Source organism: Laetiporus sulphureus (assembly GCF_001632365.1).
Source record: "Laetiporus sulphureus 93-53 unplaced genomic scaffold LAESUscaffold_3, whole genome shotgun sequence".
NCBI lineage: Eukaryota > Fungi > Basidiomycota > Agaricomycetes > Polyporales > Laetiporaceae > Laetiporus > Laetiporus sulphureus.
Window position 1 is genome coordinate 81162 of NW_024468512.1, and position 22993 is coordinate 104154.

The 22993-nt window shown below is 51.2% G+C and overlaps 6 protein-coding genes across 6 annotated transcripts; 2 read left to right on the plus strand and 4 right to left on the minus strand.

Moving 5' to 3' along the window:
- Window positions 1–1386: 1386 nt before the first annotated feature.
- LAESUDRAFT_754812 (uncharacterized protein) lies at window positions 1387–2528 on the plus strand (the record flags this gene model as incomplete). The annotated part of the gene is made up of 2 exons (XM_040911943.1): window positions 1387–1682; window positions 1736–2528. The coding sequence occupies 2 exons, from the start codon at window positions 1387–1389 to the stop codon at window positions 2526–2528; spliced, it is 1089 nt and encodes a 362-aa protein (XP_040768858.1).
- Window positions 2529–6337: 3809 nt separating this feature from the next.
- On the minus strand, window positions 6338–11332 carry LAESUDRAFT_691638 (aminophospholipid-transporting P-type ATPase; the record flags this gene model as incomplete). The annotated part of the gene is made up of 28 exons (XM_040906101.1): window positions 6338–6378; window positions 6437–6757; window positions 6809–6907; window positions 6971–7050; window positions 7115–7431; window positions 7486–7511; window positions 7572–7625; window positions 7677–7723; window positions 7776–7827; window positions 7884–7907; window positions 7959–8031; window positions 8085–8124; window positions 8178–8214; window positions 8270–8329; window positions 8378–8560; window positions 8613–8835; window positions 8887–9036; window positions 9091–9405; window positions 9465–9518; window positions 9664–9700; window positions 9755–9925; window positions 9985–10045; window positions 10097–10129; window positions 10189–10231; window positions 10282–10434; window positions 10497–10703; window positions 10759–10845; window positions 10898–11332. 28 exons carry the CDS (start codon window positions 11330–11332, stop codon window positions 6338–6340), a joined length of 3423 nt encoding a protein of 1140 aa, XP_040768859.1.
- A 1720-nt stretch (window positions 11333–13052) lies between these two features.
- LAESUDRAFT_754814 (GroES-like protein) lies at window positions 13053–14326 on the minus strand (the record flags this gene model as incomplete). Its single annotated transcript, XM_040911944.1, has 4 exons — window positions 13053–13436; window positions 13498–13833; window positions 13890–14209; window positions 14287–14326. 4 exons carry the CDS (start codon window positions 14324–14326, stop codon window positions 13053–13055), a joined length of 1080 nt encoding a protein of 359 aa, XP_040768860.1.
- A 1796-nt stretch (window positions 14327–16122) lies between these two features.
- LAESUDRAFT_720305 (uncharacterized protein) lies at window positions 16123–16993 on the plus strand. The gene is made up of 4 exons (XM_040907791.1): window positions 16123–16249; window positions 16303–16340; window positions 16392–16704; window positions 16765–16993. Exons 3-4 carry the CDS (start codon window positions 16461–16463, stop codon window positions 16890–16892), a joined length of 372 nt encoding a protein of 123 aa, XP_040768861.1. The 5' UTR covers window positions 16123–16249; window positions 16303–16340; window positions 16392–16460; the 3' UTR covers window positions 16893–16993.
- An 869-nt stretch (window positions 16994–17862) lies between these two features.
- LAESUDRAFT_253513 (uncharacterized protein) lies at window positions 17863–18907 on the minus strand. Its single transcript, XM_040901749.1, has 6 exons — window positions 18609–18907; window positions 18513–18557; window positions 18370–18458; window positions 18219–18303; window positions 18099–18166; window positions 17863–18003 (listed from the first exon to the last, which is right to left on the minus strand). Exons 1-6 carry the CDS (start codon window positions 18825–18827, stop codon window positions 17967–17969), a joined length of 543 nt encoding a protein of 180 aa, XP_040768862.1. The 5' UTR covers window positions 18828–18907; the 3' UTR covers window positions 17863–17966.
- A 3202-nt stretch (window positions 18908–22109) lies between these two features.
- LAESUDRAFT_754816 (uncharacterized protein) lies at window positions 22110–22890 on the minus strand (the record flags this gene model as incomplete). The annotated part of the gene is made up of 3 exons (XM_040911945.1): window positions 22110–22343; window positions 22424–22549; window positions 22630–22890. The coding sequence occupies 3 exons, from the start codon at window positions 22888–22890 to the stop codon at window positions 22110–22112; spliced, it is 621 nt and encodes a 206-aa protein (XP_040768863.1).
- Between the last annotated feature and the right edge of the window lie 103 nt (window positions 22891–22993).

The window sequence follows — 22993 nt, forward strand, 5'->3', positions numbered from 1 at the left end:
GAGAGATATATGAAGGAGCTGGTGAGCTCAGTGAGTGCTACAGGTAGTAGACGAGGAGAAACAATCTGAGGTTTCGTCCCCTACATGGCTGGTCTTATATACACGTACAGCGGGCTATCTTACCTAAGCTACCTATCTACGGGTATAAGCAAATGGCTGTACATGAAACAATAGGATGTCCGGAAGTAGAACAATAAGTGGGAAGATCGATGGTTGCCGCAGTAATGTGTGTGCACATCGTGCCTATCTAGGCTTCCCTTTTGTTCTTTGGTGTGAGCATCGTACCTACCTAGGCTTCTGGCTAAACTAATAGGAAGCGGAAGGCTGATGCATAATAATAGTCCTTGTTCCCTTTGTTCCCAAGCGGGTGCCTCTATTGTATCCTGGAATAGACAGGTCCGACCATATCATTCGCGGGTCTGGACCATAACATGCGATGTGGACTATCACCTGATCTCTACGTGTCACGTCTGTGGCTGAGTGGCGTGAGATATTGGTGAAGCACGTGATCTGTGGTGTGAGAAAAGTCACGTGCGGACTTTTGTGGCGAAAATCTGTGACAAGCTGCTGCACAATGCAGCTACAATTCATCCAATGCTCATCAGACCATGGATGAAGCCTTTACAAAGAAATGTCACATACGAGCATGAAAATGGCAACTTGATGTCGCTGAGGCAATAATTTTGGGAGTTGATGGTTCTGCCATTGCTGGAACAGGGGCTGGCAAGACAGTCGCATACATGTTGCCATTGTTCCTGCCGGAGAATGCAACAAAGATGCTAGTTGTTATCTCACCACTCAAATCACTACTAATTGTCTATGTGAATATGGATATTGTCTTGAGTTCATTTGTGTCGAGGATAATGAGATATGTTTCAAGTGAGTACAGTACATTTTCTTCGGTGGCAACACCGAAGCCACATGCACTGGCATGAGCAACTACCTAAAAAGGCATCTCATCGGGAAAGTAAATCTGATCAAGGCACAGGAAGCACTCTGTGACCGTTACAACTGGGCGCTTAAAGGGCGCTTAGCGGAAGGGGGGGTGTCCCTATCAGAATGCCCCAGACCTCTTTTTCGCAGATAAAGTTCGCAGAAAAAGAGGTTTAGGTACGAGACCACTGCAAACTAGGGTCCCACGACTCCCACGTGTTGGAATCTGGGTGCGGAGAGATGCGAGAGGCTCCGGTGCGACCTGCGCCACTGGCGTGGGAGAGTAGTAGCGCGCGTGTATATAATAGGGCGTGGCTACAATGGGACGCGCGGTGGGCTGGCCGGGAAAGTCAACACCACGTGTATCGGATTTGCTGTTAGCGTCCCAATTCCCAATTGATTCACTCCAAACACATTGTCCATCCAACGTTCCCTCCGCTAGAAAACGCCCTCATGGACATCGAACACCACGGAGAGAACTTTCAGACGGTGGTTCCTATCGGCGTTCACGAAGTGCAAAGGGACGAGGAGTACTGGTATCAAGACGGATCCGTCGTGCTCATCGCGGAAGGATGGGGATTCCGCGTCTTCCACGGAATACTAGCGGAGCATTCTGAGGTGTTCCGCGATCTGCTGTCCATACCACAGCTGCAGACTATGGAGCAGATCGACAATTGTCCCGTCGTGCATCTCTCCGACCGCGCCGCGGATCTTCGACACCTGCTGCGTTTTCTGTTCCACGCTCGACAGTGAGTTAATTAGTTTGAATACCAGGACGATGTGGACTCTGAGCATCCTATAGACACTTTGCACCTGATAGGCCGGTGAAAACGTTGGCCGTAGCTGCACTAATACGTCTTGGGCACAAGTATCAAATAGAAGATGCGATGAAAGAGGGAGCTACTCGATTACAGGATGCGTTCCCCGTGACGCTTGACGCTTGGCGAGAGCGATACGATCCTTACTGTCTGAATTTACCACGTTCAGAGATTCAAAGGCTGAAGAAACGACGAAAGCTCATCGATGACGGGAATGGTGATCGTTACGGCTGCGACGTCACAGCAGTCCACCTCGCTCGCTTGCTCGATTCCGCACCCATCCTGGTAACTGCGCTCTACTTCTGTTGCGAATACCCTGGTCACAGATGGGTGGAAGGGGTCAAGATGGCAGATGGCTCGGTGGAGCAACTAAGCCCGGAAGAAGTTGCGCGATGCATTGATGGTCGCATGATGCTCATGTCTGCCAGAGCAACAGCGGTCGGCAGAATATACGCGCTCCATGGACCATCCTATGGAGGACGCGCATTTCACTGTCAAGATCGCAAGAGGTGCGATGGCGAACTCAAAAGATTCCTCGACCGGGTGCTTTACAACGACGGCTGCGAGCAGGTTGAACTCGCCGAGAGGTCCATTCGTGCTCTGGAAAGCGGAGCTGTATATTTTGATGACGAAATGGTTAACTTGTGCGGTGAGAGTGACTTCTACTATCACTTCTGTTCATCATGCAAAGCGTTCCTGATACAAAAGGAACGAGAAGAGCAAGAAGAGCTATGGAACCGCCTCCCCGAAATATTTGACGGGGGCTATTATTTGTAGGCGGCGTTGGATCACAGAGTCGCAGTGGCTTTCTACGCTCACGGCAAAACATACATGCGACGATGCGCTCCTCAGGCCAGCATTCACACGAAACCGCCTTCATCCAGTGAACGGTCTTTTCGTGGTTCCTCAATAGTCCTCTCGCATCGTCTACCCAGTTTTTTCTCCTTCGAACCTCGGCACAATAACACTCTTGAGGAGTGCAACATAAAATCTGAACAGTCAGCCGAACTTCGCGCAGGCAACGACACACCTTTGCGGCGTATCTAGACTTCACGCTTACTGGGATCTCAAACGGAGGGTAGCTGATCTAAATACGATGTCTGTTAATTTCAGTATGCATTTGTCACGGCTAGGTTATCAGCGTTCTACAGCAACACGGTCTCTTGTTTTTGATCATGTTTTGATTTGTAGTGCATGCTTTTCTCTTCTTGTGCCTGAATGCTACGCACACTCGTACTCATTTCAGTATCATAGTTCAGCTGTGCGTTGCAGCGTGTTCAGAATTGAGGGACCTGAGAGTAAATGACAGATCGGCATAGCGATTGCTGTTGCTTGTTGCTCCAGTATGTGGATGTCCAATGGTGGTGACTACTTACGAAGGATCGAAGATGTCGGCTCCGTGCGTATACATCGAGACTAGTACTAGAGAACATGAGGCGGTATGTGGGTGTGGAATCTCGTCAAACACTTCGAAGTTTCTCGGGCTCCCCTCGACATCTGTACTACGCAGTTCGTCTTTCGCGTGGTTGGTTGCAGACGACGTCGTTTTTGATGAGACCGGTGGTCTCATTCGATCGCCACCTATCACTCCACCTACGATTACTCTGTCCAAGCCTCACACATCCTCTCCGTCCTCCCATTTTGCCCACCGCTCCCGTACTCTAGCGAGCCTCGCTCGACCGCTATGTACTACGTAGGAATGATCCGCGGTACATAAATGTATTGATAAAACGCGGTCACGTGCTCCGTGGGTCAACTTTTCCGATCTCAAGTTCAACGTCTTTCAGTTTTAGCGTGAACATCGTCACATACTGTTTACAACACGACTTGACCTTCTCTATGGTAACAGGCATGGATGAATTGCAACTCACTGTGTAACAGCAAACACCAACCAGATTCGAAATAGCATCCCAGCTAGACGAGGAATTCTGGCACGACGTCGGTTCCATCATCTTGTCGCAGAGGAATACGGATCTCGTATCTTCCGTGAACTCCTCGCTCAGTACTCCAGGTGTTTTTGCAACCTGCTTGCAGTGCCGCAGCTGTACGTATAACATGGAGATTATCTAGTGGTGTGTCTTCAATCTGATAAGGTCGATAGACTCTCTCAATGGCCGCGATTTCTGTTTTATAGTCTAAAGTGGGTCTGTAAACGCATAGATTTTGCCCATCGATGCTAAGCCATCCACGAATACTTCGTGCGTGACGAACTGGCGGAGACGACAGCCGTCGCGGCGCTCATTCGCATGGGTCACAAACATCAAGTGGCGAATGCTGCCTCTGAAGGAGTCAGATGCTTGGAGGATGTGTACCTTTCTATGGTTGAGGAATGGCAAGAACGATATGCTTCTGAATATTTAGGACTTCCAGCTGCCCAACTAGCCAAACCGGACCGGCACAAATTGCTGTTCAAAAATGAGGAACATTTGGGACCTACGTCGCTGCTGTCAACCTCGCACGCTTGCTTTAGTCTGAGCCCGTTCTTATGACAGCTTTCTATAATCAACGCCATTCTGTGGACTTTGCCTGGTCGATGGATTCCAAGCAGCGAACTGCCCGTAGAACAGTCGAGCCTGGAAGACCAGTACAACATGCGCACAAAGGTATGACAGCCAGACAGCAGCTGTTCGTCGAATTTATAACCTACATGATCCATCCTTCACTTGTCACGAGATATCAAGATCAAATGAGGTACGAAGACGGGCTTGAAAGGCTGGTTGATGAAGTGTACTGCGAGAAAGATGCCTCTGACCATTATATGAGTGCTCTAACCAGCGATGCACGTTGCATAATCGAAGATGACGCATGGACGACCACTTCCTCTACAAGTTCTGTTCAACGTACTAGTCGAAAAAGAACCGAAAGAGCACCGGAAGCTTTGCGAACGCCTTCCTGCAATTCTTACAATTGGACACCAGCGGTTGAAAAGATGAAAATACTTGATGAGTAAGTCCGTTCATGTAGACATGGCCCAGTCATGTTGATGTGAAGATAAGGCAGGCTCTCATGGACGCTTGTATGAGCAAGCCGCTTGCAGTTGAAAACCACCGACGCTTTGTTGCATATGCATGTCGGAGGCTGTCAACCTGCAGCACGCTTTCACACCGCGCGTTATGCACTCGACATCTTGCATGCATCCACCGGCTTGCGTGATGTTCGCGCTCCATTGGTAGTTCAATTAGCCCCCCCCCCCCCCGAGTATGCTCAATAAGTTCAATCTCGTTTCAATTCCACGGAACGGATCACAACGTACAAGCCCATAAAGTCGCCTCTCGTAAGACTACCGCCGTCCATCTCTTCCATCCATCAGGACAATATCAATCAGGATCTGGTGTATCGCTAGCAATTGTCAGCGACATTGATTACTACCTCACAATCATTGCAGCATCTCTTAAACTCACCTATGACAACGGACGGCGCATCGTCGGGCGCATTTACTTGTTCTTCGGGGGCTCTGCGCAGCCGCATGTTGGGTAGGTGCAAGAGCCGCCGTTGGCTTGAACGTTAGCGCAGGTAGCTTTGTCCTGGATGAATGGTCCGCCCGTGTCAATTTAAACCTCAAGGAGTGATAGTGCTGTGAATGGCGCTCACAGACATGTCGATTGTTTGAAGGTATGTATTCGAGACTGAGGAGATGGTCTACGTCGAGCAGGACCTTCATATAGGCTGCGACGGCGTCAACTTCTGCCTGTCATTGGCCCTTCAACAGTGGGATGAATGCAGAGGAATGAAGAAGATATCATTGGTTTTTTCAGAATAAGTGGAACTGCCCTCGGTGATTCTCTCACAAAACCGACGCTTAACATTGGCCATGAAGGTGCTATGACTCTTGTGCCAATAATCTGCTTAGCATCTCAAGCATCATGATTAGACCTGCGCACGGCTTTGATCTTCGTCTCAAGAGTGCCTCCGAAGTGTTCCGTGTCTTTTATACGTGGAGGCGTGGGTGCAAGGTTACCCGAAGTCATCTGGAGCGATGCTATAACATGCGTATATTCCTGATCAGTCGGATATCCGGAATTATAAATGGATCCGCGTCCCCTTCTAGCTTCAATGCTTTCGTTGGCAATGGTTATTGAATAGTGCCCGGGTCAGGAACGATGTCTTAGCCTCACTAGCAAAGTGAGTACCAACTAGACACATTCCGCGTCCATGCTCATATACAATTCCCTCACTGCATGAAGCATACTGGCACGCATGAACCATACTGAAGAACTAACCGTAACGATGGAGCAATGTAAGGCGAATGTCAACCGCACAGGCAGGTAAGTCTTTTTGGAGGGCGAGACATGGTCGCATGAATATACTTGTACACGCCGTCTAATCAGGCATAAGCGCATTGAAAATTGATGCCGCCGTTAGCTGTCCAATTCTCACAGCAGTCGACTCGGTGTGTCTGTTAACCAGCATCAATTGCTATTGTACAATACATGAGGGACGTGAATGCGTGAGGTATAATGATGATGATAGAATCGTTCATAATCATACAGCATGGCCGTGTTATGAACCGTTGTGTCATGCAAACAGCACAGTCGTAAGTAGACTAGCAGCGCGTACTACTAAAACACCGCTTGCTGTGTACGGGGTCAATGCTTGGAGCGCATGCTCAATGTGCGCATTGTCGGGACTGTAGAGCAAATCATTATTCAGCACGAACCTGGATTGGCTAGCGATCGTAGACTTACACATCATCAAGCCCTTGATGTCCTTCACTCTGCTCTGCTCGATCCCTTTCCTGAGCAATAGCACCCGTATACTTGCCCATAGCAGCAGCACACAGCCAAACGCCATCGGAATGAGCCAGTACAGCGGACTCAAATGATACGTGCCACCGAAGACGACGTGCAGAGGAGGCGTGTAGATGATGAAGATGCCAAGGCACGCGCCACCAAGTATGCCGAGGAAGTTGTAGTAATTACCGATGATGGAGCGCCCGAAGGGGAAGGAGAAGCGAGCCTTGACAGCATACACATTGAAGCACTGTATGATGAAGATGGAAAGGTACACTGATACGAGAATCAGCACTTTGAGTGGCGAAAACGTGTTCTTGTGCATACCAATAGATTGAGCTTTCGCGAGGGCCTCAACTTGCTGGGCAGCGTCAATGAGCTGTCCTCTGCCATTCATGAAATCCGGACTAGACTTGGTGAAATATGCTATTTACCAATAAACGTGTTATTGAGCATTCTGATACACTCTCAAAGCAAGGGAAGACACACCGGTTGATGAGGATTGTGCGTCCCTCAAGTCAGATGGTGAGAACCCGTTCTTATAGAACACCACAAAGTATGCAACCAGTCTGTGCGCGTGATGCACTCATCAGATCCGATGTGAAGCGTCTACTGAACAACAATTTGACTCACGCTCCGATCATCTCTATCACACCAGCCTCCAAGTAGGAGTAGCTCAACAGCTTGCTATCCACCAGGCCCTCGTCATCGGTCCTTTCCATTGCGTCCTCCCACCATTGCCGCTGGAAGGGCGCCTTGACACTGGAGGCCCATGCCGAGATTTTGCTTGGTTGAATGACCTCCTGAGTCTCCGTGTCCCGACGTAACGTCTTAGTGCGTTTCAGAGCACGCTTCTTGAGCGACATGATAGAACGCTCGTTCACAGGCTTGCGCGGCGCCATGCGCATCAGACCATCCTTCGTTTCGGGCTTATCCCAAGCGAAGGAAAGCTAAGGAACGCGAACGTCAGTGTATTATAAAGCGGCAGTAGGGCATATGCTGACCGCGACGAATAGCTCGAAACCGAGATCTGCAGAGAGTAGTTGTTAGGCCATTGCGGTAAAACATATTGTCAGATAGTCACACGCACCGATTACCAGAATGAGGATGGCAGATAAAGGAAGAGGGATCGGCCCAACGACGTCTAAGGTACGGTGATAAGCGGCTGTGATGACGAGCTCAGTCAAGCACTTACATAGCAGCTGGGGGATGACCTCAGGGGTACTATGCGAGATCGTGTACCTAATATGCTTGTCAACAGTTGTTGTCTGAAGACTCGGTCAGCGATACGTACTGGATAGATCGCTTCAAATTCACGAAAATCTGGCGACCCTCAGCTACGCCCTCTACGACATGGTTCAGCAGCAAGATCATTTACAAGAGAGGTAGCATTATTACTTACTGACTGTAGACGCGAAATTGTCGTCTACCCAACTATGTCAGTCGTAATGCCAGACTTTGAATACACTGCACTCACCCAACAAAATCATGTTCGCAGCCTCCTTTGATACATCCGAACCGGATACGTTCATGGCAATGCCGAGATCAGCCTGTTTCATGGACGTCAATTGCGTGAGAATGTTGCGAGGATGCTCTTACGTACCCTCTTTAGAGCCGGAGAGTCATTTACACCGTCGCCAGTACTGCGAAGTACATTGTTAGATTGTTGCGGTACGATGCATGTCTATGTACTTACACTCCGACAATGTGGCCGAGAGCCTGAGCATGTTTGACTGTGAAAAACAGTTGGAGATTGGTAGTCGAGATGCAAGAGCTGCCGTGACTGACCAATTTCTAGCTTATGTTGAGGAGAGGTACGTGCAAAAACGATCTCCTTCTTGGCAAAAACTAGCAAACAGCTCAGAAAGGCACAGACATGGTAAGAAAATCACCCACTCTGATCCCACTGCCAGCCTTGCAGTCCGTCGATTTCATCACCGTGAACCACTACCGCATCGACCTCATCTTCGTATATCTCTTCTATTGGACGACCAGTCTTCGCACTCAAGGTCTCCTTGGTATCACCCAAGATGAGATTGATCTTGCGAGCGATCGCTTCTGCCGTCTTCGGATGGTCGCCTATTTCCAGTCACATCAGCGGGTATCTCATTTACGTTCGTTCGATAAATACCTGTGACCATCATGACCTTGATGCCTGCAAGACGAAGCGTTCCGATTGCTTCCCGGACACCATGCTTGGGAGGGTCTTCCAAGGAGATCAAGCCGCAGAAACAGTACTCCGAGCTCGGATATTGGCCGTCGTTCTTTGAGAATTGGTACGAATAGTCGTACTGGTCTGCAGGAAGAAGCTTCTGAGCGCAGGCAATGACACGATGACCTCTTGACGCCATGTACTGCGATCGCAGGTCAACAATAGTCCCGGCCAAATGATCGGGACGACATACGTTATATGCCTCATCGTAGGCGTTCTTGAAGTCGTCCGTTATCGGCTCAATGCTTCCGTCTTTCAAGTAGGTAGAGCACTTGGCTAACACACGTTCTGGAGCGCCTTTGATATACAGAGTGAGGGGGCCAGCGGCGTGCGGTTTGTGGAGCTATCGACCGTACCCAATAAGCACGACCCAGCGGTTGACGCGACAATCACTTACAATCACCAATGCCCACTTGTTCGAAGAGTTGAACGGAATCTCAAACACCTTCGGGTGTTGCTTATGGAGCGCATCATAGTCGGGGATGTAACGGCCGGCGAAGCGCGTCAAGCCGGTCTCCGTGGCGTCGCCCAGGATTGTGCGCTGATCGAACGGCACATCTGTTTTGTCGAACTTGACTCGGGAGTTCAGCGCGGCGATATCCACCATCTCATGCATTCCAGGTGCATTAATGGAGAACGCCTCCGTTGTCTCAGAGTCGTTATTGGATTGGAAGGCGGTGTACATTTTCTCCCCGCTCCAGAGGTTGGTGACCTGGAGGAGACATGGGATTACTTCCTCGCAGAGAAACGGTACAGCGAAGTCGAACATACCGTCATTTGATTCCTGGTCAAGGTGCCAGTCTTGTCTGTAGCGAGGAGAGTAAGCTGTGAACCGCGTTAGCGACGAGGTTTTGCCTGCGTTGTGGTACACCTCACCGAGCCTACAATACGAGTCAGTCACCGGTGCGATGTCTTAAGATAACATGCACTGACCTAGCGTCTCGACACCCTGCAGATCCTTCACTAGCACATTCTGCGCGGCCATCCGCTTGGCAGCAATCGACAGCCTGTCGATTGTCATCAGCCATCATGTCGCGCTTATCAAAACGCGATCGACTTACAATAGCGTCACGACAGAAGGCAACCCCTCAGGAACGAAAGCCACAAGAATGGAGACGGCAAAGGTTACCGTTTCCGCGCCCTTGCCTTTGTACACGGTCGTAATGCCTACGACGAAGAACACGACAGCGAAGATGATTGCGATTCCGGAGACCATCATGACGAATCTTGCACTACGCAGGCGACCGTTAATACAACGATCCAAGTCACTATTTGCAGCGAACAGGCTTACATCTCGACAGCGAGAGGACTCTTGTTGCCCATCTCGCCTCCGGTAAGGGCGGCAATCTGACCTATAGCAGGTTTTGGTCACTTATTCGAAAACACGCAACGTAAATGCGCACCGATCAAAGTGTGGTCGCCTGTCCTCACAACGACTATAGGAAGGATGATCAGTCCGGACGAACGATAACCATACTGTGTACTAGGTTTTCACCTCCCCATCCTTCGCCATTAACAATCAGAGTCGAGTTGAAAACCTATTCAACGGTAAGCGTCTGTGGAAATCGGAAGGGCAAGGGATGCTTACCAAATTCTCCGCCTCCACCGGCCTCGCCTTGCTTCCTTCCGGCTTCTCGAGCCGCTCCTGGGCTTCGGATTCGCCGGTCAGATTGCTATTGTCAACCTTCAGGTCCGTGGCGGCGAAGAGAATAAGGTCGGCAGGTGTTTTATCTCCCGTTCGCTAGGACCGCCCGGCAGTCAGATGGCGCACCGGTTAACGACTGGAGGGCCTGGAAGACTCACAAGCAACACGATGTCGCCTTTGACGAGATCAGCGGCAGGCACCTGTGTAATTGCACCATCACGAACGACATGGCACGACGGCGGGATCATGGCCAAGAATGAGGCCAGAATCGCCTCGGACTTCTGCAGTTGGAAGAACTCGATGAAGGCATTGAGGAAGGCAACCGCAATCAATATTCCGCCGAGGTATGTATTGGCAAAGTTGTCCTAAGGACCACCGGGTCAGCTGCTGCCTGTTGTAGCTTACACGATCCGGCCTTACCTTAAAGTCAATACCGAGCAAGATGTACTCGAGAACGCCGGCAAAGATAAGCAAGATGTTGAACATTGTCAAAAGTAGATCGATATACTGAGAAGGACGTCAATAACTACCGATGTGAACGAGCGTGGACATGACATACCATCCGCAAAGCCGACTTCTTCTTGGGAGGAGTGAGAACATTGGGCCCATCGCGTGCTAACCGCGCCTTCGCTTCTTCAGTAGAAAGACCATAAGACTGACCAGGATCCTTTGAGTCGAAAGTGGTGTCGAGCGCAGAACCGAGCTCATGGAATGACAGTTGGTGCTCGAAGATGTCGACATCATCCAGCTGGTCGCTGCCTTTCTTCATCTTCTGCTCGTCGAGATGCTCATAGCCGGCGGCGGCGAGCTCCTTGTCTTCCTTGGTCATCTCACGTTTCATTTCCACTCCCCTGGGCCGCCCGTGCCAATGTTGCAGCTTTTCCTCGATGATCTCCCCATGGTCGTCGGGAAACGCGACGGCGCGGGTGCCCAGGACTGCGTCCTCGTCTGGTAAGCGCGCGAGCGACTCCACGACTGGTTCACCGGAGTCCATTTCAAACCTCGATGTGAGATAGAGCTGCGAGGCGAGTAAGAGGGGGGGAAAGTCCGCAAGGCCCGTTCATCTCCAGGAAGGCCGTCTTAAAATAAGTTGACGACCTGCAATGCATCCCAGAACTTCCATCTGCAAGTGATGGCAGAGTCCAGGGAAATTTCTCCACGAAGAGGCTTATCCGATAGCACACATGTGTCGCACGATGGGTCGTGCAGCGCATTCGGTAGTTCTCCAGCATTCGTGACGAACAGCCAAAAGCCCTCATCGCCTGATGGTCTGAATTCCCCCGCCACCGGAGACTGGAATGGGAACCCACGTGGCAAGCATCCAGCGCTAGAGGAGACTTGAGGACGACCGGGAGAGCGGCCTGACGAGATTCTGAGGCTAGAGCAGCTGGAGACGGGCTTCAAGGCTGATCATATCACAAGATCACGGATCCCGTCTTCATTTCCGACCCGCGTGGAACGCCAAACTTTCAGCTGTTCAGGAGCAGGGCCTGTGCGAACCACGGGAGCTCGCACCGTCTGATAATTATACTGCAATGATCTTCAGCCCACTCTCCTCGAAAGGGAAGCGATGCTCATATCGTGATAGTCAGGCTCACCTCCGCCATCCGGAAGAGCACCGAGATGTACTAGAACCCGCTAGGTCCGGGATTCCTGCCGCTGCCTAGATAGAAAGTAAATTGAGTCCTCAGAAAGAAAGAGGATAGCGGATATGAATGTATTGGTCGCGTAGAATGTTCAGCAAGTGGATGGCGTCAATGCATACAGTGCTCCAAGTGTCACCAGGCTCGTCCAAAGGCACGTTTCGCCGGGGAAACAGCTGTTTGGGCGGGCGCAGATGCGGAGAGTCTGCGGATGCAGAGCAAGAATTTGCGCGTATGCCGGAAGGAAGGTGGACATAGATAACTTGCGACAGGGAAGTTGCCGCTCTCGTTCAATCATGATCAGGCGGGGACCGCCGTTCTCGTCGATTCCGAAACTACAGCTGACAGATTTTCGCCAATAGTGACTCTATCGTGTTCCCTGTTCTCGTAAGAGGTCGCTTTTTATAAAAACATCGGAGTCATGTCTGCGGCGGACCGGTATAAGAGCAAGCAGCATTTACAAAACCGTGGGCGTCAGACTCACCTGTCAGTGGCAGCAGGGCGGCTGCTGACCGCTAACGGAAAGCGTAAAATCATCCACAGCTAGTAGTGGATGACAGTGCTGTGTCATGAGATGACATACGCCACTGCTCGCCCAGAGGAATTCCCGACCTCTGGAGCGTGTATGCGACCTTCTCCCTGTTGCTCCGGATCTTCAGGATGTTTGAATACAATTCCAAATCAATACAGAACGCCTATGGGCTGGGCAGATGTGATATAGCGAACGAAGAGCCAAGCCTTTCCCTTCAGAGTACCAACTTGAACGATGATGGGATACTTCATTGGAGTATGGATGGTGAAGCGCCGCTGGTCGTGCGTTGGCTGCGATCGGAAAGCCATTGCTTTCATATGAGCTCTGGCGTTCAAAATTGTAGTGAGTGTGTACGGGGTCGTGTAGATCATGCAGACTCTGCCATCTTGTTGCATCGTTAGCTATCCGTACGATACGCTAGATACACGCTATGCTACGAGGGTGGCAGAACATATACTAGCCTGCTCAGAACCGGCAGAAACACAGTGGATATCAATAGCACAGATTTTGCAAGGTGTTAATCGAGAGCCAACCACCGCTTACGAAACTGGGGCGATATCCTGAGTGAGGACGTACCGATAGCGCACCTTCCCGGACTTTACGCCCTCAATCGCCGCTTTAGCCTGGCTCATCGGAAGCTCCTCGATCCACGGCTTGATGCCTTTCTCCGCCGCGAGCTCCAGCATTTCCTGACACTCCAGCTTGTTGCCGATGTGTGAGCCACCGATGAAGACGCCGTTCGGCTGCAGGTCGAATGCGTGCATGCGCGGCAGGGGGTTGTCTCTGTTGGGCAGACCGACGTTGATGAACTTGCCATGCACGAAGAGCATCGAGAGGTAGCTCTTGAATGGCCGGTCCTCGCGGAAGACGTCCGCCGTGGAGATGAGGATATCTAGCTCGCCCTCGAGAGGCTTGTGAAAGTCCTACGTGATCGTGCTCGAGAGTCAGTGGCCAAAACAAAGCAAATGAGAAAGAGTTACGTACATCATTGTGCGTGCTGATCACGTGATCCGCACCCATCTTCTTCGCATCCTCCAACTTACTTTCGCTGTGAGTGAACGCGTACACCTCTGCACCCATCGCCTTCGCAAAGAGAACAGCATAATGCCCTAGGCCACCAATGCCCAGGACCCCAACTTTCTTCCCGGGTCCACAGCCATTGTACTTCAACGGGGAGTACACGGTCAGGCCCGCGCAGAACATCGACGCAGCATGCCTGGACTCGATGGCGTCCGGGATCTTGAACACGAACCGCTGATGTGCGCGGATCCCAGTGGAATAGCCTCCCTGCGCGATGACACCATCAGGGTAGACGTCATTCTGCGTGCAAAGGTCGATAAGCGTGTTCTACTAAGCGTCGGGACGGGATCACGCACGTATGTGTCGATCATCTTGAGACAGTAGTTTTCGTTATCGGTCTTGCAGCGCTTACAGTCCATGCAGCTGCCAATTTGTGCGCCCACGCCGGCGCGGTCGCCAACCTTGAAGTCCTTGACCTTCGAGCCCACGCGTGTGACCTTCCCAATGATCTCATGCCCGACGACCAGGGGCAGCCGGCTGTTGCCCCAGCCCTGCGAGAGGGTGTGCACGTCCGAGCCGCAGACACCGCAGTGGGTTATGGCGATCTCGACATCATCCTCCTGGAACGTCTTTGGCTGGTACGAAATCAGGCTCAGCGCGCTGTACTGATCAGGATCTGTCGGAACACAACCGCCAAGGGCGCGAGACACGAATGAACTCTTTTGACGTGTCGGGTGTGTTGTGTGCACGTACCAGTCATAGCATAGCCCTTAAACTCGAGCCCGGTCGACATTTTGTTAGTCTGAATCTCTGAGTCGGCGTGGTGGTGGTGTGAACACTGTCCTCCCAGGTCTTCCACGACCGTGACTTTTTTATATGCGAAGGCCGTCATGCTTGCTAAAGTGCCGCGCTTGTTCTTCTACCCGTCGGCATGCCATATCAACATCGGATCGCCATTCCGTGTGCGCTGACGGTAACGGAGCGATATGAGAAGCCGCCGCGGCGAAGATACTGCGAGCGCCGTGATGCCAATGCGTCCAGATGACTTACGATGCCACCAGCGGACGCCGGCGATATCATCCGCATTCTTTGTCTGCATCCACCGAGCTCTAACGTCTCTGCGTCCGGTACTGCCATCCATGAGCCGCCTCTGGGCGACGATCTCACGGGTTCGGTCGACGGTCGGCCTCAACGCACGAACCACCGAGATAAGATAGTGTTCGTACGACAAGGGTCGCTGAGCAGAATATTGCGTCGCGGAACGGAGAGTGAAGAATGCGAGATTTGCGAGTCGGCTTTTGCGTTGACAAGGATGCGGTCCGCTTGTTACAAATGGGGATGAAGGCGAAGCGCCATCAGATTCGCCTGTTCCGTGACCTCGATGCGCTGATTCTACTGGATTCGCCAAGAGCGTGTCTCGAGCGATGCAAACAATAGGCAGAAAGAGAAAGGAAGGAGCAGAAACGGGAGACATCAACCCGTTCTTTCACTGGATAATGGATAATATCCGCGTAAGTCCGACTTGGTAATTAATCTTTTACAGAACGGATTAATCTCTGTCACAATCGGCAGTTCCATTTCTGCAGAACTGGGACTTACAGGAAGAAAGCATCGATCCTTATTGCCACAGGAAAAGGCACTCGATTCGAGTCGAAAGATCCAGACTCTCCCATTGTGTGGTTATTTTTGGGTAAACTTGGAGAAGCCTCATTTGCACGTTTCCTAGCATTCATTCATGCCAAAGTGCGACCAGCTTCCAACATACACTAGTATGAGGTTGAGGTTTTCCGCTCTGGGGCAGATGCCAGGCGGACATGTTTGTCCGTACCACTCCTCGGACTCCGCGCACCTGATATTCTATGATGTGTGCTCCTGAACACGACATATTGCTGTCTCAACGCTGCTACCGTCATGGAATGTTGGGGTGATCTCAAGTCAAGTCCGATGTTCTCTTGGAATTTCCCGGTCTAAGCACAGCGAAGATGAATCCGATGTCCAGGAACCTCGTTTAGACGTAGTCGAAGTATCAAGGTATGTACATCTCGAGGTCCATTATTTATTAACTAGTGCTGCCCTCAGATCACCTATCGTACGACGCCCACCCGTTGCTAGGGCACGTCGCTACGATCGTCCGACCCGGCCACTGCTCCCCGCTTGCGACAAGAGCGTGCCTGAGTGCCGCGCGCACTCTCCTTCCAACATGTTCAGATCCTCTCTTCGTCCATACAAGATCGTTTGGAGGAACCGGGGGGGGGGGGACTTCTACTCATGAGGATACCTTTCAGTGGGCCCTTGCTATCGCCCTGAAGTTGAACGTCTTCCTGAGAGAAGACTCGGACAGGTGAAGCTCCGCAGAATTGTCAGGACTGCAAAAGCGCCGCAGCACTTTTTCATAAGACTCAGCTCATATATCGATCATCTTTGACGGCTCATTCGTTGTAACAAATGCAGGAAGCATTCATATGATCAAGGCCACTAGTTTATCGGACGGCATGACGGTGTTTTTGCAGATGACACACGTCTGCCCGTCGTATAGCTGTTCTCCTCCCCATCTAAAAGATCCCATCCACTAACCACTGCATTCTCCCTCCTCGATGCCTTCACGGATGAAGAAGACCAAAGCATATCCCACATCATGCTCCCCGATCTATAACTGAACACAATGGATTTTAGTTGCATCGGCGACTCTTTGGAATTTGACGAACAATTTCCGGAGGCGAGTATCCATACGCTGGGCAATGTCTATCCCAAGCTCATGCATGTTTCCAGGATCTTGCTTTCATGCACGCCAATGGCGTGGCATTCAGGTGGGTTTTTACACTGCTACCTAGGGTTCCCTGTCGTTCATCAGGTGAAAGAGTGTTTACTACCTGGAATATCTGGGCCGAAGTATCTCCGACGTATGCGTCTCGAGGTCATCTTACCGAATGGCCGTCCACCCTACCACAGGTACTGCCGCGCCGCTTTTAACGAACACCAAGCACTGTGTGATCCATTTCGGCAATGCGATCGAGCTTTGGAGTCCACCAGGCTCATCAACATATGAACTCTCCAGCGAGGATGGAATGAAAGAGGACATGTATCACACTGGCGAATATTTGCTCGACATGTACAAGATTCACAGTTTCGCCTTAGAAGTAGGTCAGGGTGCTCAGTGGTTGCCGGCATACGGTGATATTGGCTTCGTCAATCAATTTGCCGAAGCTCTTACATGTCCCGCTGGCTGCCTAGTGCCGAATATCCCTTGCAGAAACAGCATGAAGTTCATGGAGCATGGTTCAATCGCATCCAGGACACGGTGGATCAGAACGAGTTTATTTGTGCGCAGAAATGCTACATCGTCGGTCAGATGTGCGTAACAGGTGTAGATATGCTCGATTCGACTCTGCTATTCTGGAACCATCGCTGCATTACTGTCTGCTTGTATGTGATATTGTTTCGTCAGTTGTAATTAAGGGCCAAGGCCTCGTATGCCATATTTTTCTTCGGCACACATGGTAGTTACACGGTTCCCTGGATTCATCTGAACCGGCTGCTAGAGATCATTAATGCCTGCAGCGATTACCTCTCATGGGTAGGCTCAACTTATTAAAACGTCACTGTCTTGTTTGTTATACCGTTTAAGTCGGTGCGTCGTCTGCATGCAATGAGAGTATGAACACGTGGAGTCTGAGAGCAGTCAATATTAATCACTTTTGATCATCGCGTTCATGATATGCCAAAGCAGTCGGCCACAGGGAAGTTCGTACTCGGAATTGGCAGCGCATCTCGGATACGGACATGGATCGTTGGGCGAGAAAATCATGGACTCACCATATCTTGCAACATCCAAAGGAAATTGAGACAGCCAAACTTGTGCATCGAGAACAAAACATGTTCGCCAACTATATGTGACGCAAGTCTACACAGTATTGATTGCACGGTGATCAAATTTCCAACACCTCCTCCCCCACCCCCAAAGACACACGATAGGTTGCGTCAATCTCTCCCGCGACTTCTTGTTATTGATCTATTGGCCGCCACGATGTCTGGAGCTAGACGGGATGCGCCTCTCCTCTCTTTCCATGGCCTTTCGCTCCGTGGACATCATTGGAATGGTGACCTACTCGCGATCCGCGGGCGTTGCCTTGCTAACTTCTCGTGATGCTTGGGCGTCTTGGCCATCACGTTCTGTCCTCTCTCCTGTGTCGTCTCGCTGGTCTTCTCCAGCGGGTCCAGCATGCTGACCATCGTCTGCGTCGAGATCACCTTCACCCTCCGTCTTGCCAGACACCGCAATGCACTCTGTCGTGTCCACCGACTCGTCGCGTGCTGCGATAGCGGCTGATTCATACTGCTTTTCCATCATGGCTCTTGCGGCGGGTGGGAGTTTGCGGAGCCTATATGTGGACGACAAGGACGGAAGGCCTGTCTTGAGCACCAATATTACATTTTCAATGTCCGAATTGAGCATTTTCGACCGCATGAGTTGTTCCTGAGCCGCGCGCTCCAATGTGCCCTCCTCATCAAGTGGTCCAAGTGCGTCCGAGAGCGATGCGATGGCTGCTTGTACTAATGGGATGGATATCAACCTGCTTTCCTGTTCTATCCTCCGCTTAAAGGCGGTATTCGCGTAAAAACCTGGATGTAGAGGCTGCAATGCCAAGGTGAAGAAGTTACGCCACAATGGCAATACAAGTACGCACAGCTATAGCATGCATTAGTTCTGTATGCTTCTTAGCTTCCCATCTATACTTCTCGCTTTCCTGGGGAGATTGTATGGCTCTTCCCCTGACCACGAAGAATTAACAATGTGAGTTTCTAGAGAGCGATTGTGAACGAGGAGATTGGACTGACAGGAAGAGTTCGACCTTTTTATTCAATTTTCGCAACTCATACACCCTTGACCGCTTCCCCGCCTTTTGTACCCGTGCCATCCCTTCCAGCTAGCATTGGCAAATGAGATCACAGGAGTCAATGAGTATATTGTCGGCGCATACCAGCTTCTTATTGAACCGTACTTCCCTGACCTTCTGGTCGCGCTCCTTCTCGAATTAGCAATACCCTCGGTTCACCTGGCAACAGCATGTGCTTACTGATTGTACCAATCCGCGTACAACGATGATATCGTTTTCGAAAACAGTCGGTTTGGCCGAAGTAGACATCTGCGCGCCGATCGTTGCAAGCATCGGAGCACAGAGATTGTGGTCCCAGGCTGACAGTGGCATATTCCTTGCAGAGACGTTGCACACATGGCTTCCCACCAACACACTTGTTCTCCTTAACGAGAAGTGCCTCAGAGGCTCAGAAAACATGGCCAAATAGCGTAGGTACAAAGTAAGAAGGCGTCAGCGCGAGAGCGAGTTGGTCGATGAGACGAGAGGAAAGAGCCCGTAGCTCTTGAGTCTTGCGTAGCTCTGGCAATGTGCAATGATATCACGTGACACATCCTCCCGACCTCCCAACTTCATATCCTACCTCGCAAGTTGCAACCCGTCACTGCGATGCCAATGGCCAAGCAAGCGAGGTACGAAGGCGAGCTTGAAAGCCTGGTTAACGAACCATACTGCGAGGAAGATACTTCTGGCTATCATACAAATGCACTGGTCGGCAATGCATGTTGGATAATGCATAAATGATAACTTCTTCTACGAATTCTGCTCGATGTTGATTCTACTCGAAAAGGGCGAAATGAGCACCAGAACCCTTGGGAACGCCTTCCTGCGATGTTTACAACTGGTTATCGGTAAGTGAGTCCGGTTATCTAGACATGGTCCACTCATGCTGATGTAAACACAACGTAGGCTCTCGGACATTTGTACGAGCAAGTGCTCTCCGTTTGATAACCTCTGATGCCTTATTGCATATGCATGTCCAAGCCTGTCGACCTGCAGCCATGCTTTTCACACCGCGCGTTGTGTGTTCGACGTCTTGCACGCATCCGTCAGCTTACGTCCCTTTTTCGTCGCTCTATTGCTAGCGTGAGACTCAATTATCCCTCTGAGTGTGCTCAATATGCCCAATGCCGTTTAGCAACACGGAACGGATCACAATGTACAAGCCGTGAAGTCGCCTCTCGTAAAATTACCGCCGTCCATCTTCCCGATTCATCAAGAGAATCTCCATCGGAATCCGGCGTATGGCTGGCAATTGGCATAGGCACAAATTAACACCTCATGTCATTGCAGCGTCAATTAACTGACCTATTACTACGGACGGTGCATCGTCGGGTGCATTTACTTGTTTTTCGGGGGCTCTGCACAGCCGCACGCTGGGTAGGTGCAGGAGCCGCCGTTGGCTTGAACGTTAGCGCAGGTAGCTTTGTCCTGGATGAATGGTCCGTCCGTGTCAATTCCAATTCGAAGAGTGATATGCTGTGAATGGCACTCACAGACATGTCGATTGTGTGAAGGTGTTTAGTCGAGACTGAGGAGATGGTGAACGTCCAGCGGGGCCTTCATATAGGCTGAAAATGCGTCAACTCCTGCCTGTCATTGGTCCTTCACAACAAATATAGTGGGATGAATGCAGAGTAATGAAGAAGACGTCATTGGTTTTGTCAGGATAAGTGGAACTCACCTCGGTGCATGTCTCACAAAACCGATGCTTACCATTGGCCATGAAGGTGCCATGATTTTTGTACAATAGTCCGCTTACAATATCAAGCGTCATGATTGGACCTGTGCACGGCTTTGGTTTTCATCTCAAGAGTGCCTGCGAAGTATTCCGTCTCTTTTATACGTAGAGGCGTGGGTGCAAGGTTACCCCGAAGTCGTCTGGGGCGATGCTATACATGTATGTATTCCTTATCAGTCTGCTATCCGGAATTGCACATGGATTTGCGCCTACCTTTAGCTCAATGTTTTCGTTGGCAATGGTGACTCAATAGTACCTGGGTCAGGAACGATGTTTCAGCCTCACCAGCGAAGTGAGTACCAACTCGACACATTCTGCGTCCATGCTCATGCACAATTCCCTTACATGAAGCATATTTACACGACTGAGCCATACTGGAGAGATAATTGTATCAATGGAACAATGTATGACCAATGCGGACCGCAGACAGGTAGATATTCTGGAGGACGAGACACGATCACGCAGTGAATTCACTCGAATGCGCCTGATCAGGCGTGACCGCGTTGAAACTTGGTGCCGCCATTAGCTGTGCACGTCTTACAGCGATCGACCTCCATGTATCTGTAAAGCCTTTCGTCTCATCTCGGTGTGGCTTCTTCTTTCGCGGCCTCTTCGCCAACTCGTTTCCATTGTCTCCGCGTTTCATTGGACGGAGGCTTCTCTCGCTGGCCGAAGGCTCTTGACGCCTCTGGGAATCAAGCACCCACCAGGCCTGCTGGCCACCATGCTGGAGATGTATCGCTTTTGGCTCAACATTCCTGGTTCCGTCGACGAACGTTGTCGTCCCTTCATTGCCATCTGCCGCTGAAAAATCACAAAACCTTGGCTTTCTGAACCATAGCAGCGTCGGATACACCTGATTCTCTCTGCGTGTGTCAACTGAACTTATAGATTCTCGCTATGGCGTCTTGTCTGATTGCTTTGGTTTGCTATCGCTCCGCTTTACTGCTCTGGCCGGTCCCCGTGCACTCATCTACTACCACGGCTGGACCTTTTGCTCCCGTGTAGCATCGTGAATGGACCGCCTTGTTTTCGTATGCTACAATATCTGGTTCGTATGTTCTGATTTACCATTGCGACTGGTTGTATACGCTTCTCTCAGCGTTCCGGCCTGCCCATCATGCGTTTCCTTCGCTTTCGTAGATTCATCATTCTCATCGGCCGGAAGTATGGTCGTGCGCTCTATCTGTCATCGTATTCTAGTGGTTTCGGTGCTCAGGGAAGAAAAGGGTGGAGGACAAGAATGGTGTGATAGGTTCGGAGCGGTCCTCGGGGATTGGACCAGCATGTTGGGGGAGGGTGAGTTCAACTGGACTTTCGAGATGGGATGGGGTGAAGGACTGGAGAGCATGGTGCAGTGCTCGAAGCAGGGTTTGGAGCACTCGAAATCCTCGAAGGACTCGGATATCACAATAACGATAGAGACAGCGATTTCTTTGGATATGTAGCGTAAGACTCCACAGTGACACAAGGAGCAAAAATGAAATGAACGTATGTGAACACGACCTATAAGTAAAGATGAGTCGGCTCGAGTTTATAGAGCGCGCAGGCCGTCATATGAATGCGTTCGTGTACTCGCGAATGGACTGTCTGTCGTCTGTCTAACATCGCTCGTTTCACTACATAGCGGAGAAATCAGAACGCTATATAATCACACTATTGGGAAGGTGTGGGGGAGAAGACACAGAAAGGTGGCGCGAGAGGCTGATTAGTTGCAGTGCAAGAGAGAGACATATAGCAGAACAGCCGACGTCGGTCGATTCGAGCAGGTTGCTGAAACATATTCCATGGTAGCAGAATGTGGGTCGACACATCAAACCTATTCTTTTCCTCTCAGATACCGCTTCGAGCAGTCAAAACTACATGATAATCCGATCCGTCTATACAATACAATCATCCTGGAATATCGCTCACAATCCATAACAGCACTGTTCCACGACACTCACGCCCACCGTAACGACTCAATCCTCTTGACTGCCCTCCAAACGAAAAGCATCAAACACACAGGGCTGTCCTTCCCCATCGTGCCAGACAACGATCTCCGGCACGAACACGTCCTCCGTCTGGTACCGCAGGCCAGTCAGCCTCAGATGCTTCTCCGTGAGGCGCTCGCCCGGCGCCGAGTGCAGGTTCTCGAGTGCGTACCGCGCGTAGGCGGCGCTCGGCGAGGTGGCCGGGTCGGCGTATTTGAGCGTCTGTGTGGGGGGTGCGTGAGCAAAGGAAAGGTGCGGTGGTGTCGGGGTAGGGATGGAGGGTGGGGGAGAAGGTGACGTACGTCTATGTGACGCTTCACGAGAGCGGCGACCTCGACGGCGAGCTCCTGGCGCGTGATCGGGCGGAAATCCCTCTCGCGCCTGAACAGAGAGATCGCTTCAAAGACATGCTCCTCATACCCCGGCCACTACAAAACACCACCGTCCCCCAAACTAATCAGAACACCTCCACGGCAGAGAAAGACAAACATCGTCATCCAAAGCTCACCTGCACGTACACCCGTATCGCGCTCTCCACGACGCCCGGCTTGTCAAACGGCGCAGATAACGCGCCCGCCACCTGCGGCTCGGGGTGGAACTGCGGGAGGCCGAGGTTGCGCAGGGGCACGCCGCCGGAGGTGCGACTCGGCTCGGAGAATGTGATGCGCTGGAGGAGCTTGTTGTCGCTAAAGTGGCTGCGCGCGCCCCCGTCCCGAACCGGCGCGTACGACTGCATGGGGATGGACATCTCGTTCGCGTTTGCGGGCATGTTGAGAGGGGTGATGTGTGGAAGACTGTGATGTGGTGGATGTACTGGGTGGAGGAGGATGGGTGCATTTATATGTAGAGAGTGGTGGGCTTGGGCCACTGGC